The 16947-nt window shown below is 48.2% G+C and overlaps 2 protein-coding genes across 2 annotated transcripts in view; one reads left to right on the top strand and one right to left on the bottom strand.

The window, feature by feature from the left end:
• The window catches only part of coro2bb (coronin, actin binding protein, 2Bb), a 46244-nt gene extending 37430 nt beyond the window's left edge, over positions 1–8814 (bottom strand). The window contains exon 1 of the mRNA XM_035396481.1: positions 8526–8814. Within this exon, the coding sequence (XP_035252372.1) occupies positions 8526–8540 (15 nt within the window). The 5' untranslated portion in view covers positions 8541–8814. The remainder of the gene's footprint in view (positions 1–8525) is intronic.
• Positions 1–16947, top strand: part of itga11b (integrin, alpha 11b) — a 125364-nt gene that overhangs the window by 36337 nt on the left and 72080 nt on the right. The window lies entirely within an intron of this gene.

Genomic DNA, 16947 nt, shown 5'->3' with positions numbered 1-16947 from the left:
GTGCTGGGTTGCAGGATAGGTGCGTGTGAGTGAATACATGCTTTACATTTTTAACCTATTTTACACAGTTTATATTTTGAGCTGTAGTTTTACCTTAAATGTTTTGATATTGATTACGGAGGCTTTTAAAGCACGGCTTACGGCATTTTGACACTTTAAACAGAAAGGGGGAGAATGTGAGAGACAGATGGGGGGGCGAAAGACCCCTACTTTGTGCTGCGGACACACTTTCCCGTAACTGGATTACACGGTGGGAGTCGGGCCTCAGCGAGCACACGAGACCCATCAGAGAACCGTCCCCACAAGCCGTGTCTGTGACCGAGTGATTCGCCATCGGGATGCCCCGAGAAAGAGAATCTGTCAGCTCTTCCTGGGACGCACAGAGAGGCGCACTGTGTGTGGGAGAGCAGCCTACACACAGGCCCCATACACACACAGCTGCTCCGGAACAATGCACAATAGACACAGATGTGACACGCTGCAGGATACGGGCTATAGCGTGTGCGCAATGTGGACATGTCGTCGGAATTGTGGCCTGTGTGCATTTTAAGGCAGCCCCTATATTTTTCTGCCATGGGAGAGTTATCATTATTGCTGAAGTGAAGGCACTGATCGCATTTGGCATACAGTATGTAATTTAGGCAGATCTAGTCTTGAGTGGCACACAGATTGCGGAGAGCCCAGCCACCCATATAAAGGCAGAATTTACATGGTAAAGAGAGTGCGCTGAAACAGATGGCAGCTGAAAACCGAGTGAATTCCTGCTCGTCTGCACAGGAGAGCTGCGTGGGCGGTACTGCTACCTGTGCCAGATTCCGAGAGCCACTGTCAACCCCTCACCCCCACTCAGAGCTACCACCGGTACTCCCCAGCCCTCCCCTCCCCCAGCACACACACACTCTCTCTCTGCCCCTCACTCACTCCCCCTCCCATTGGACCCCCGACACTTCCCCCTCTCCCTCAGCTTTCACAAGGTGCTCATCTCTGAGTGACCTCACATCCTGGTTACACAACGCAGCACAGTGCCTCTGCTGCTTAGGCCTACTCGATATATGACTCACAGGGGGCGGGACGTCTGTGATTATGACATCACGCTTCCCCTTGGTGATCGATGTCAGGCTCCAGTCTCACTATGCAATCAGCTCCAATAGTAAGACGGAATAAGGGAGCCCTGGCAGTGCACAGGGCTATGTGGATGTATGCGTGGGTGCCATTTATTAGCTTTGGAAAATATCATACCCTAAGATAGTACTGTGTGTCTGGATTCAATCAGAACTTTCTTATGTATGTAGACATTTGCCTATGAGGAGCATTTTGGCCAACAATCTAAATGGAACAGACTTCTCTCCCCCAATGTTATCTGAGAATCTGTTTCCAGAGATGAAGACTTAAGACACCCCAGTGGGTTTCTCTTCCTTTTGTTAATTCTGCGTGGGGCTCTGCTCTTCCTGCTTGACCAACGATACGTTACCCCCTTATCTCCCCCTCTTGCCACATAAATCGTTTCTCTTGATGTGGCTTTAATGGAACTTTTCCTGTACGGCCACAACCTGTGAACCCCTGACATTTTAATAAATCTAGAGCAGGAGAGAGGCATATTCCCAGACCTGAGCCATCGCTCCCCCCTGCTCCCAAAGAACAGGAGTAACGCTCTGGAAATGAGTTCAGCAGAGCTGGTCTGAGGGGCTGTCCTCGTGCATAACTCATGTAGCCAGGAGACAGAAAGCCTATTTTACTGGACCCAGCGCGCCCAGTGTCATTTACTTATGTGATTCCGGTAAGAGGGCGTAGACCAGCAGGTGGGTGGGAGCAGGTTTCACCAAATCCATGACTCAATCTGTTGCTTCCCTGGTAGACTGAAAACAGTTTCTGATCCCTTGATTTTAAGATGGACAGTACGTTACTGAAACCAGATACTTTATCTCTATTCCATGAATTCTAGTTCCGATTGGCCGTCTGAATCGGTAAGCCCTATCATTAATTGCCTTGACTTCAGTAACTCTGAGCAAATTGGTGTAAAATAGTCTTAGGATATTGACCATCCTTGTTATCTTGTTGTTGGCCCTTCAGGCTACAGAAGAGTAAACCTGGTATTGGACCTCTTATTAAAAGGCCTGCAGGCTAAAATCAGACCAACAAAGTCTTTATGTGCTCTGCTGAGAGTAGCTCAGGGTTTTATTTTCCATTTATCAGTCAGTTGCTGTTCTTCAGTTGCTCACAGTACCTGCTAATGTGCTGTCTTTTAAATGGGACTGAACGAATCCCCGCAGAGCTCCCCTGCTCTTCCTCCATTTGGAGATTTCTAGCGGGCTGCAACATTGTGATTGCGTAACAGTGGTATGATTCTTACGAAAAGAGGCATCGCCCTCATCTTCTGAGGCCCTCAGATCCTCCCTGAGAGTCGCCCACTTAACACCCCCAGCCCCCAATAACCGCCCCTGCACATGGCACCACCCTCGTAGCGCGGACCAGCGCCCCCGCCCGCCCTGCCCAGCCGAGGGGTGATTGCTCCTCTGCTGCGCTGGTCAGGTTGTCAGGAGCGCTGTGCTGAGGGAGGTGCCCAGGAGTCTCAGGAGTGGGAGGCCAGCGCACACACTCGGCGAGAAACCCGTGGCGGCATCCCGCCGTCAATGCGCCCATTCACCACACCGCGCGCGGCACAGAGCGGTGACACACTCTCTCCATGACAACACCGGCACGGAATCTGTGCCCGAGGAGGAAGCAGTCCCGTCGTAACAGACGGCCGATGAGAGTGCCACTCTCCTCTCTGTTCCTTTTCTCCGTGCGCCGATATTTATAACTGACACGTTCTCTTTTTCTCTTTTCCTTTGGGTCCCCCCCCCCCCCCACTTCGCTCTCTCATTTCTGCCATGCGATGATACTACGTTCTGGGCTTGAAGTCTGGAGAAAAGAATGAGTCGATAGTCATGCTTGAATGGATGACTGTAATCTTACAATGAAATTTTGGATCATGGATTACAGTAGTGCTGGTAAAAATACCATATATAGCACAGCAGCACACACACACATCCGCACATCCACACAAAAACACACACACACACACACACACACTCACACACACATCCACACACTGCTGTGAGCTGATTCTCAGACAGGCAGCAGGCAGTGATCTCATCTCCTATGAATGTCCTTTCAGGAGGATGAATGCATTTTTGTGGTTTCCATACAGCTTTTTATTCACCCTTTAATAATAAAGTGTGAAAAAAGAAATCTTAATCTCTCATTTGTTCAGAGCTGGCATCCCTCAGTAGTGGGTTCATTTGGACATTCGGACGCTGGGTTGCTAGGATTGCACTGGATGTGCAGGTTTAATGCATCTGCCTCTATATAGTGATGCATCAGAAGTATATGAACACTGTAGCCAATAGCCTCAGTCACTCTCCATATGAGTTTTTATTCCTAGAAGGAAACAAGTCACTCAGCATAGTCACAATCCATGTTCCCTTATTCATGTGGAGTGACATTTATCACATAATCCACTGGTGATGAAACTTCACAACCGGAGCCATTTGTGCATATACCGTGTAGCTTTAGTATTATGTTTGTTTTGATTATTTACGATAGGACTGGTCAGGTATGGTAGGATGGTCCAGTCAAACTTTAGGCCCTACAGCCCTTTCCCAGAGTTGGGTTGGATGCAGACAGCCAGCCCACCCACATGCTGATCTGAGAATCTAACCTGCGGCCTTTAGGTTACAAGACTAGCTCCTTACCTATCATACTGCAGTCCCAAACTGAACCACGTCTACAACATGGCCATTGCCTCTCTGCACAAAACCTAGTTAAAAGCCGGATTTTTCAGAAAGTCTGGTATATGTCATACAGGAAGTTGATACCATGGAAACTAGGACAAGTGCTGCTGCTGACCCTGTGAAAATCCTTGCTTAGACAGCTCCTGTATCCATGTGTTGACTGCTACCCCTCTCCTGATTTGACTCCCACCGCTGTTTTTATTATTCATCTTTCTCATTGCATTCAGTGGTCATCTGTTGCTATTGGAAGGAGGTTTCACATGTGTGTGTGTGTGTGTGTTCCTGCAGTAACAAGCTCCTCAGGGAGAGAGGTTCAGAGGTTAACTAAAGGGACTCCCTTGAGGGGGGGTCAGGGCTCTGGTCCCCAGGGGCTTCTTACAGCTGCTGTCTATTGGAATAATGAATGAAGGCAGAGACAATGACAGCCACCATCACTGCAGTGCTACCCCCTACTCTGCAGTACCATCCCCTACTCTGCAGTACTACCCCATACTCTGCAGAACTACCCCCTGCTCTGCAGTACTACCCCCTACTCTGCAGTACCATCCCCTACTCTGCAGTACTACACCCTACTCTGCAGTACTATGCCCTACTCTGCAATACCACCCCCTACTCTGCTGTACTACGCCCTACTCTGCAGTACCACCCCCTACTCTGCAGTACTACCTCCTACTCTGCAGTACCATCCCCTACTCTGCAGTACTACCCCCTGCTCTGCAGTACTACCCCCTACTCTGCAGTACTACCCCCTGCTCTGCAGTACTACCCCCTACTCTGCAGTACTACCTCCTACTCTGCAGTACCATCCCCTACTCTGCAGCAGGGCTTCACAATGGCGCTTCACAATGCCACACACACTCACATGCACGCATGCACATGCAGACACACAGACACAAACACATACACAGCCATACACACATGCATGCACAAGCACACCATTCCTCGAAAAGACACACACACACACACACACACACACATATATACTTTGGTCCTTTTCGCTGAACACTTCTTAATCATTGCACAGCCATATCGCTCCGTTAAAATAAACACTGCTCTGCTTCAGCTGGTTCAGCTCAAATCCCACACACACGACGGCTGCTTTATGCCGTGTCCCCGAGGGCTGAGGCAGAAGAGCAGTATGGCTGGTGTTTAATATGGAGTCTGCATCGTGCTCCCCGCTTGCCTGTGGCGCTCTCCCATGCAGGGCGACGCTCCTTTCATAAGTGTGCCTGCTGCTTTGGCCGTCGGTCTGCATTTCAAGCAGAACAGAACCCAATGCTCTCATGGTCACTCTGACGGGGGAGGCTTGGCTTGGCTTAATGGGACGGGACCTCCGACCTCTGGAAGGGACAGCGTCCTGCTCAGCCACGAGCCCTTGGGACGCGTCTCTTATTTCCGCCCCCCCCCGAGTCGCAGAAACTCAGCTTCTGCTGAGGGTTCCCGCAGGGTTGCCGTGGGCGACGGTGGTGTAGCAGAGAGCCCTGCATTTATTGGTCTGTGCTTGTGCTGGCCAGCAGATTCTGGAGAGTTCAGTGGGTTACTGATCTGAAGTGAAGCAGAACAATGCAGGGTCTTTCTCCTCTCTGGAATCCAGCCCGCACACTCCAGCGTGCACACAAACACGCACGCATACACACACATACACACACAGCCAACCATTGCCACCATTTATAGTTGTACTATTCATACTAAAAGCAGAAACCACCTACCCAATACCACACCAATGTTCACAGAAACAGCTGTACTGACACCATTGGTTCCTCTCTGAACATCGTGCTGCTGTTAGAGTCTGGGACTCAAATAGGGTACTTTAGCTGAAATATTATTTTTCTATCACACCAGTCATTTATGCTCAATTCCTGAGCCTGCAGTGGGTTAAATTTGGATTTCCAGGAAACATGCCGCCATTGTGCCATTTCCTGGTGTTCTCAAGAGGAAGTCCCCACCCTTTGGCCATCATACTGTATGTTTCCTTTCCTTTCCGTCCACCTGTCCTGTAGCACCCATCCCGCCCCCTCCTCCCCTCCACCCCTCTGTGTGTGGAGTCTGCCTGTCTCAGCACAGCCCCCACAGTGGGACGGGACCTGGTCCTTTCAGGACGGGCTGCATCAGACGCAGCAGCGCGCTCTGCCTGTGCTTCCTGGAGCGCGCTTCAGCACCTCCAAACAGCCCCGGGCGTCTCTCAGCACACACTCTAAAGCACCTCTTCACACCGCTTCATTTAATGAGCACAAATATCGCACAGGGAGAGGAAAACTTCACACTTAGTGTCGAGCTTTACCAAGGCCTCAGGCATACCCATGTAGGCTGCTCCAAGAATCTATTCCCTCCTCAATCAGTGCTTCAGCCTGTTAGACATCTTCATCAGCAATGTGCTTTGCCTCCAGGCCTCTTCCGATCGTGTGTGTGTGTGTGTGTGTGTGTGTGTGTGTGTGCGTGCGTGCGCGCATGTGTGCGTGCGTGCGTACAAGGTTTAAAACATTTTTGATGTGGTGTCTTGCCAGGACATCTAAAGATATGTTCACACATACAGTCTAGTTCTTTTCCCCTATCATCTTTACTTTAATCCAGCCTCTGTTGTCACCAATAATTACAAAAAGGAAAAGAAATTGGTCTGAAAATGTTAGCTTGCTGCTGGATTGGCCTTAGCCCCGTTGTCACGGTGCCTGTTAGGGTCAGCAGGGTCGGAGTGATTACATTGCTTTGCTGTTGGCTGATGATACGGTCTGCGGTCCCCTTATGGACAGACAGCCTCCCTGTCTCTGCCGGCTGAGCAGAGTCAGAGTTCCGCTGCTCCACTGGGATAATGGGACGGTCGAGTGCCTTTACTTACCTCAGCACAACACAACCTCATTCCTGGCAGTCAGCAAACACTGACCTCTATCCCAAGGTCCCATGGAGTGCCCTGACTCTACCCCTTCTCTGCGAACAGCACACCACCTCTCTGCCTCTGCCTCTGCCTCTGCTGCGTCAATGCATCTCATTCACTAAAATGGATAATTACTACATTCTCTAGAGAACAGATCAATATTCTTATTTATAGGTCTCCACAGCGGATCTATATTTAGAGTGTAGATCAGTCTTGCTCTTTGCCACACAAGTCTCTTGCTGAAAGTATACAAAATTGCGCTTCATACTGCTTGCCCCTTATGACAATATAGGCATGGAGCCTTGATGAAAATGGCACTGTGCTGGAAGAGGTTTCTGGGAGTCGCAGACTTTTTCTCTGTCCTCACTCACATCAGCTCACACAGTCTGCCTGGCTGTCATTCATATGTATTAGATGCTGCTGTAAGGTGCGTATCTTGGTTGATATTTGCATGATTTTACCTGACATTGAAAAATGTGAGGGGCCGTGTTGTAATTCCACAGCTCTGCGTGCGGACACTAAACACAGGGCTGTGTTCCTGTCTCTGGTCCCCGCTGTGCTCCCGTGAGCCGTCTCCCGCCCCTGCTTTCACCAATCAGAAACGCGCGTTACCGGAGTCTCATCCGCGTGCCCCCACGGTTCCTCACCAGGCCCTCTCCGGCCCGCCAGCCTCTCCCCGCCTCGCCTCCCTGAGCGCAGAACAGCGGCTCAAACGCCATGGTGCTGGGGGACTGGAGCAGGCTCCCCGGGCCAGCGCTCGGGCCTTTAACCCCCGTACAAAAACAAGCTCTGCAGGCTCTCACACACGCTCACCTTACCGCTTTCCCCATCATGCACTTGGCAAGAGCGTGTTCGTGTGTGTTTGTGTGAGTGCACACGCGCATTCAAAGGTGATTCTTTAAGTTGTGAGCAGTCCTCCACTGTTCTGAGTGGGGAGCAGCACACCGATATCACTGTGAGACTCCTCTAGCCCTTTGACTGATTAAGATTTGGCCTGCTGCTGAAATCAGCTGAGATTTGCAGGCAACACACACACACACGCGCACACACACACAACAAAAACAAACGCACGCGTGCACACTCTATTCTGCTCCGACCCGCTCCTGTTCCAGCTTAGCTGCTGTCTGCTCAGGTGGCTCTATCTGCTTACCGCAGCTGTCCTGCACACAGGAAGGAGCACCGGCCCCTCCTCCATCCCCGAGCCCGCCCCCCTGGGAGAACGTGCTCTTTCTCCTGCCTCCACCGTTAGAGCCATCAGGACACACAGTCACAGCCTGCAGGGTCTACCCTGAGCACTGCAGGCATGCTGATGACGTTCTGCAGCAGGAAGTTTAAGGCAGGGCCAGGCTTCTTGTGCTCTCCTGTACTGACAGCTGCACCTGGCAGGCCGTAAGCCCAAAGGTGAGCAGCCCATCTGCGCTTCCCTGCCCTGCGCTTCAAGTTCAGCCCTCACCGGCCCTCAACCTGTCACCTAAGCCCCCCATCCCCCACACGGCTCCCTGCTGCGTCCTGCCGCAGCGTCCTCTCACAGTGGACCAGCCCCAAACACAGCACAGCCCCGTCCCGCCTCCCTGCAGCCCCAAACACAGCACAGCCCCGTCCCGCCTCTCTGCAGCCCCAAACACAGCACAGCCCCGTCCCGCCTCCCTGCAGCCCCAAACACAACGCAGCCCCGTCCCGCCTCTCTGCAGCCCCAAACACAGCACAGCCCCGTCCTGGCTCACTGCAGCCCCAAACACAACGCAGCCCCGTCCCAGCTCCCTGCAGCCCCAAACACAGCACAGCCCCGTCCCGCCTCTCTGCAGCCCCAAACACAACGCAGCCCCGTCCCGCCTCCCTGCAGCTCCAAACACAGCACAGCCCCGTCCCGCCTCCCTGCTTACCTTTGTGACAGTCATGCAGAAACTCTGAGGGAGGATCCGGCCGGTGTCCCCTTCGTACAGAGAGAGCGTGAGCCGCTGTGCTGACCACAGGTCCTTCAGCCAGAGAGAGAGAGAGAGAGAGAGGGAGAGTGAAGCAGAGAGGCAGAGACAGAGAGGCAGGGAGACAGAGAGGCAGGGAGGGTAGGAAGAAGCCAATCGCTGCCGCTGCTGTAGCAAGTGCTGCAGTGAGAGATTGAGTGCGCGTGGTTACCACAACAGGAAGAGCTCAGCCAGGATCCCCCTCCTTCTTTCCCTCCCTCCCTCCCTCTCCTCCTCCTCCTGCCTCTCTCCTCTCCACTCACACTCCGCCCCTCCCAGCAATCTGATTACTGACAGTCCTAATGGAGCTCATCAGTGCACCGGCCTGGGGAACGCAGTTGGCTGAGAGATGGAGAGAAAGAGAGCAATAAGGACGGGCGTAGGGGAGGAGGGGGGAGAGCCATACCCTCCTGTGAGAGACAGCCCTCTCCACACCGCCAGCGTCGCAGTGCCTGTCGTCTGCTGTGTGTGTGTGTGTGTGTGTGTGTGTGTGTGTCTGCTGTGTGTGTGTGTGTGTATGTGTGTGTGTGTGTGTGTGTGTCTGTGTGTGTGTGTCTGTGTGTGTGTGTGTGTGTGTGTGTGTCTGTGTGTGTGTGTGTGTGTGTGTGTGTGTGTGTGTCTGTGTGTGTGTGTGTGTGTGTGTGTGTGTGTGTACGTGTGTGTGTGTCTGTGTGTGTGTGTGTCTGTGTGTGTGTGTGTGTGTTTGTGCATGTGTGTGTCTGGTCACATTTAGGTGCACCAGTGTTTGAACAGATTTTATTATTTAGTTAAAAAAAAAACTTTTTTACGTACGTATTTTTTCCAGTTTCCAAAGTTCTTTTTTTGTATTGTAATAGAAATTTATTTCTCAAGATACATGAGTTAATTTGTGAATGGATATGCACTGACTGAAAAAACAAAACACTATCAAAGCCTTTTGTGTGACCCAAACAGCGCAGCCCATGTTAAATGGGATAACCCAAAAACATGATTATAGGAAGGAAGCCAGGCTTGGAATCAGTAGATTGCAGGTTTTATTCACAGTTAGGTCAGTACTCTTGTACCCATGAGCCAGGTATGTTACCTGAATGGCTTCAGTGAATATCAAATTGAAATGGAATATGTGCGGTTTGTTCTCCGTACAGCCACCCCAGTCGCAGACATACACTGAGCATGCTCCATAGTGCCACCCCAGTCTCAGACATACAGTGAGCATGCTCCATAGTGCCACCCCAGGCACAGACACACACTGAGCATGCTCCGTACTGCCACCCCAGTCGCAGACATACACTGAGCATGCTCCATAGTGCCACCCCAGGCACAGACACACACTGAGCATGCTCCGTACAGCCACCCCAGTCGCAGACACACATTGAGCATGCTCCGTACTGCCACCCCAGTCGCAGACATACTGAGCATGCTCCATAGTGCCACCCCAGTCTCAGACACGCACTGAGCATGCTCCGTACTGCCACCCCAGTCTCAGACACACACTGAGCATGCTCCGTACTGCCACCCCAGTCGCAGACATACTGAGCATGCTCCGTACTGCCACCCCAGTCTCAGACACACACAGCATGCTTCACGCTGCCACCCCCATGTGTTAGATTTTGGAGGGTTATATATGTGTGTCATTCAGCGCAGGATGTCTGACTTGGGTCTGGTTGATAAGACAATGGGCCCTGGTGTCCTGTCGAGAACAATGGGTCTTCTGAAGACCCCCTGCTTCCAGTTCACAACAGACCCACAGAGCGCAAAATATCCAGGGCCACAGATCTGTCCCATTCATTCAGACAACTGAAAACCTTGACCAATCCACAAATGGCAGAACTACAAAGGGGTTGATGGGAGATTCATCAGGAGGACATTCCTTCAGGGTGTATCTCCTGAGTTCCTTGACAAATGAAAAAGAAAAAACTGACTGCGACATCAGGTTCGAGCCTTGAAAGCAGTGGGTGGCGTGATTCATTGCTTTGGAGTCGGAGTGACCTCATGCTCCGTGATACAATATTTCGGGGACAAAACTGCATTTGTGGAACTGCATTTGGAACAATGGTGGTCTATTGTGTCCTTGGGCTGTTTATTACACTTTCATTATAGTTTCCTGTCAGCAAGGGGGTACAAATCACAGTTTAGGAATATAAGATTTTTGCTTAGGAAGATATATCTCCAGGGCAAGGCACCTCTCTCCCACAAGATCAATATTATTTCATTTAAATTCTCAATATAGAAGGTATTTCACTGTGCAGCTGATGTTATACCTTACAGATATCAGTTCAACTCCATGAAAATTATATGATGAAAAGCCTCACATATACCAAGAACTATGCCATTTTCATTCAGTGATGGGACTGTGGACTTTCTTGTTTGTTCTAATGTCTCCAATATATCTACAGCAAAAGCCATATCACCAAAATATAATGGATCAGAGAAACATTTTATGCTTTTTCTAGTCTTTTTAATGAAGGTTTATATTGAGAATTGCGTAGTGTATCTGATGCTACCATCTAGCGGTCATTTTGAGAAATACAAGCTATATAACAATATAAATGATAATCTCTTTATTATAAATTTTTTAAAAAAGTTATTTGCCAACACAAAAAATATGTTAGTGGAACCAATTGCATATTTTATTGAAAATATACATTTCTACCTTGTAAAATTGTGTAAGAAGGAAAGTAACACATTTTGTGTATGTGAGTGCTTGTGTATGTACTGTGTATTTGCATATTTCTTGATGATAAAATCCCTATGTTAAGATGATATTCGTGTGAGATGATGGAGGGTGGTAGTTGGGTTTATGGTTGGGATGATCAGATTCCCTGGGGGCCCATGTCGATAATGCAGTGACATCATAAAACAATGGCAGGTACAGTCAGAAAATCCCCTGAAATATGGTATGGCTGAAATTCGGGACCAATCAAGATTTTCTCTGAATAAGTCGGGACGCATGAAGAGGAGCTGACATATATGGGGCTGTCCCATTAAAAGCGGGATGTCTCACTCTAGATATGGTATACATTTTATGGCTTTTCCTGGCATTTTTGGTTCGTGGCATTTGCTTAACCATGCATCTGAAAATGCAGCCCCATACATTTCAGTGTTCAGAGGAAAGCTGCTTCACATGATGAATGTTTAGAAGGGTAATGAGCTTCAGGTTCAGAGCAGCACTAGGCCTGTGCTCATGTTTCCAACAGTGTAGGAAGCGCTCATTCCCAAAGTGCTCATGTTCCTTAAACCTGGACTCTACCGCTGCTGTAAACTGTATTTCAGTGCAGCTCCTGATCTTTTACACTACGATTATTCTTTTTCGTATCCATAAACCACTTTTTATATTGAACATCTCTGGCTGGTAGGAAGTTGAAATGTCTTCTGTGGCCTTAACCCTACTGTTCATCTGTGTATGCTACTAATTCCACTGTGGATTTGATAGTTTGTGAGAGCTGATTCATTCTGAGCAATAACCAGAAGACTGAAGTGTGCAGAGGCCTATAATGAGCTCGCTGCTGCCCTCATGTGGCCACCATAAACCATGACCTCATTTGTATGCTCAGGCCACGGTTGTGTTGCAGGGATTTTGTGATTCGAGTCACAGGTTTTTCCAGTTTTTTGTTGTCACTCAGATTGTAATTGGGAAATAATGACTTTGTGCAATAAAAAATACTTATAAATAAAGAACCAAATAATAAATGTGCTGATATTAAGTACTTGCTATTGTGCTGAAAAATTGAATTTTTCTGAAAGCAAAGAAGTTCTTATATTCCCCTCACCTGAAGAATTTGACTTTGGTCTCTGAAGACCTTGCAACATGACGATTTACATAAAATGAGAAAACTGAGTCATTATACAACCATGCCAATGTACCTGTTGTTACATTACCACATACTAACTGTACCATAGGTACGGTAAGCAATGTCAAAATTTAAGAGCGATCTAAAAGTAAAATATAGATGTGCAGGGAGAAGCACTTCTTTGTGCAAACTGAATAGCTAGGAAAGTTAGTTTGGTTAGCACCATGAGTTGTCAGTGAAATAATGTTACCAACGTTGTTAATGGGTAATGTTGCCCGGGATGGTATGTTGTTGTGCCAAATTGGCTAGTTATCAAGCTTTTGACATTAGTTTTTGACATTGAAAATTTAGAGGGAAGATTTGAGGGTTTGGGACCCCTGTTGTATGGTGTCTGCCAGTGTGCTTTTTCGTATACTGAAATATAGATGCAAGTTAAGCGCGCCTTTCCTCGACAATAGAGATATTTCATTCCCTTCTCGGCTGGATCCTGAATCTGAATGAGTCGTCACTTAACTGAGTTATGACTGCTGGACAGTTCAGTTTTTCTTTTGCAAACGTGAACCATATGGAACAGTGAATGTGCCAAGAAGACAATGCCACTGACAAGAAAAAAGTAATTACCTTTTTGCGTGAAAAAAGATCAGGAAATGTTATTCCTATGCTACTGTTGGCCTTAGGCACTTTAATATTTTTGTTTTTCCTCAGGCCCATGAATTTTTGTAACCGCAGTGGTTATGTAATGGGAAAGACGCCGGTGCTCTGAAATTCTCTGAGTCTGCTGCTAGCATAGGCTGCTATCCTGCAGATGTGCAGGCTCTGTGAAGTCTGCTGCTAGCATAGGCTGCTATCCTGCAGATGTGCAGGCTCTGTGAAGTCTACCTGCTAGCATAGGCTGCTATCCTGTAGATGTGCAGGCTCTGTGAAGTCTGCTGCTAGCATAGGCTGCTATCCTGTAGATGTGCAGGCTCTGTGAAGTCTGCTGCTAGCATAGGCTGCTATCCTGCAGATGTGCAGGCTCTGTGAAGTCTGCTGCTAGCATATGCTGCTATCCTGTAGATGTGCAGGCTCTGTGAAGTCTACCTGCTAGCATAGGCTGCTATCCTGTAGATGTGCAGGCTCTGTGAAGTCTGCTGCTAGCATAGGCTGCTATCCTGTAGATGTGCAGGCTCTGTGAAGTCTGCTGCTAGCATAGGCTGCTATCCTATAGATGTGCAGGCTCTGTGAAGCCTGCTGCTAGCATAGGCTGCTATCCTGTAGATGTGGAGGCTCGGTGAAGTCTGCTGCTAGCATAGGCTGCTATCCTGTAGATGTGGAGGCTCTGTGAAGTCTGCTGCTAGCATAGGCTGCTATCCTGTAGATGTGCAGGCTCTGTGAAGTCTGCCAGCCATTCACATCAGCCTTCCTTGTGTGCTTCCTGTCTTTGTTAACAAATGAACTAATAATACAGATATTAGTCCCTATACTCCATGTGCTCCTAGTTGAGGGGATTGGAGCAGGGCTTAATTAATGCGATCTCCTCCATTCAGTCCTCTTTAATTTAAACTGTAGGGACGGGGAGGACAAGGCTTCGGTAATGAGCTCCCCCAAGTCCGTCTGCTCCCCGCACGTCTGTGGCTGGGGTATTTTCAAATGCTTTCTTCGCTTTGCTTTTGCAATCATATGTTTGTTTTTTTGTGTCTATTTGCATAACTCTGAATGCTGTCATTGCATTTTATCCATCTTAAAAAAACCTCATTGTCTCTCCACTGTGATGTTAGGCAACATGTTAGGCAGCTCCTAAAGTGCCACTTCACTGCAGCAGACATATCATGCATTTTACAACAGAAATGGCAGTCATTAAAAGCTAAAGTTGCAGTCCTGACAATAAACTATGAATCCATAGCACACATGCAATATGTGAGGACTCATAACTGGATACAGTTTATGAGCAGGCATGTGAAAGATGAGGCTCAGGCACCTGTCTTCAGTGCAGGGAAGTACCCTGTGGTGTCAGTCCTGCCAGGGCTGTGCCATTGCATCTGCAGCTGGGGTTTCCACGGGGAAATGGACTGCTGGCCATAGGGTCATCCACACAGACAAAGCTTCAGTCAGCAGGGCTTTCCCTGACTCATTGCAAAAAATATATATTTAGAGAATCAATCTACAGTCTGGCATATTTATCAGAAGTTTGCTTTAACTTAAAGTTTAAGGTGTGGACCAAAGTGAAACCTTTATTAAGGAAAGTATTGAAACCACCTTTTGTAACGCAAAGTAAAGTGTTTAGTTGGACCAGGCCCCTATACAGCAGATTTTAAAGTTCCCAGTGAATCCAATTAAGTTCTTTATTTAGGATTTGTTTCTTAAACAAAACCCAAGGTGTGTTTTATGTGATGGATTTCTGTTCGTTGCTCACACAGAGATTAATATACTTTCCCCTGCAGAAACTGTACCCCAACAGCAGGGGGCAGTCTCTGATCTCTAGATTTTCTCTCCCCATCCCCATCCTGCCTAAACACACGCACATGGCTCTCCCCCAGCAGCCCCCAAACCCAGCACTAGGGCCCGCCACAAAATCCCTCCTTTCTCAAACAGATACTGTGGAGAAATGTTGACCGCGCACGGCTTGGGTTATAGGTCCTGTGAACAAAATTTCCCGTGGACTACAGACTGGACACAAACTGCGAGTGAGGGAGAGAGAGAGAGAAAGACGGAGAGAGGAAGAGGGAGGGAGAGTGACAGAGAGAGAGAGGCAGTGAATTAGTTCATTGCCTAAAGAAATATGTCTTTTTTATTGTAATTTTATATGAATTGGTCTGAGGCATATCACTGTCACTATATCACTATGAGGAAAATACTGATTCACTCTGACTCATGTTCATCCGTCATCCGTACTGTTAAATTCAATCTAGTGATAAGTGCGTTTGTGTGTGCATATGTGTGTGTCCGCATAATGTGAGCTTGTGTCTGGCCATCAGTTCGCTTTCCACACAAATGTCCCGACTAACTTTTCCACTTCCTGTCAAAGTAGACTGAAGCATTTTTTGAATATTTTCCTTTTTCTTTACCTGATGTGTCTCAACTTCCTTTCTCTGCCTTCCGAACACCCCCCTCCCCCCCCCAACCGCCATCCAAGGTCATATTCTTTGATGTATTTTTTCCCCTACCTATATGATAGGCACTAATTTGTGCAACTGTGTCCCATAAAATATCCTCTGTGATTGCACATGCATATATACACGCACTCACACATACATTCTGTGGAACTTTCCATGCGTGTCATTTTCCTCTCATAAAGTCATTACTACATGGCTAACCCCGTCACAGCCTCACATCAGATGGATAAACTGTAGAGCAGCTGCTGAAAGCTGTGGAAATCCCGAGCCAGTGCGTCTGTGGCTGATTGCTGAGCGAAGAAAAAAGAAAAAGGAAAGTTGCAGACTGATATTAGAGCTTTTAAAAGATCTGGCAACCCAAGGCTCATGAGGAGTGGGTGGTGTTTAGGTGGCGCTGAAGTGGTGGAATAATGTGTGTGATTTTAAGCTGTGGTCTGTGGCTCTGTTTCAGAGACCCTCCGTATGAACATTCGCTCACACACACACACACACACACACACACACGCAGACTTATACTCACACTCTTCCTGTTACGCACATGCACACATAACACAAACTATCTGGAAAGCAGCACAGTCATTTTTATAAACCACAGTGCAAAGGCCCATGTGGTAGTACTTAAGAAGCATCCCTTGTTAAGCAAAAGTCCAAAAGAGGAGACAAAAGAAAAAAGTGAATCTTTTTAGCTTAGTTCCTTGTATTCAGCACAAATAGTAACATAAATGGAAAACCAGAGCAATTTTCACTAAATGGGATGCCTACTAGTTTTGAATTCAGTGATATTTCAGAAGTTCGTTATTAACAGAAGTGATATACTTGAGGACTAGTCCCTACATATAGATTTGTCAAGCTTTGCACTTGAAGCAAACGAGTTAAAATATGATCTGAATGTTTTATTAAGAATGGCTCAAAATTGGTTGTGTGTGTGTGTGCCTGTGTCTCTGCATGTGTGTGAGTGAGACTGGAGGAGACAAAGTGCATGCATGAGTAAGGGTACGGGTGCGTGTGTGTGTGGGGAGGGGGAGGAAGGGGGGTGGATTTCAAAGCCCTTTCTCAGACAGAGTTACTCCATTCTGCTTTGCCTGATTTGACTCTTGACAGAACAGTGTGTACTGTCTCTGATTGTGTGTGGCCTGTCTGCTTCTCCACAGTCATGTGGAAACAGGGACTGTGCTAAGCTCTCTGTTCTTACCTCCATTAGGGCTCAGTCTCCTGGTGCTTAGCACAGTCCCTGTTTCCACATGACTGTGGAGAAGCAGACAGGGACTGTGATAAGCTCTCTGCGCTTGCCTCCATTAGGGCTCAATCTCCTGGTGATTACACGTCTCATATCTCTGTCTCAGGTTCAGACGCTCACAAGTCCTGGAATTCCACGCAAAACCACAGAATGCTATAACAACCTTGTCCTGACTCTCCTGGTGCACTCACAAGCTCCATAAAGTCCCCCGGGCCTTTGCTTATCTTCTGTCCATAGCACATTCT

The sequence above is a fragment of the Anguilla anguilla genome, chromosome 16 (genome assembly GCF_013347855.1).
Source record: "Anguilla anguilla isolate fAngAng1 chromosome 16, fAngAng1.pri, whole genome shotgun sequence".
Classification (NCBI taxonomy): Eukaryota; Metazoa; Chordata; class Actinopteri; order Anguilliformes; family Anguillidae; genus Anguilla; species Anguilla anguilla.
Note: the sequence above shows the minus strand (reverse complement) of the source record. Positions and strands in the feature narration are given on the sequence as shown.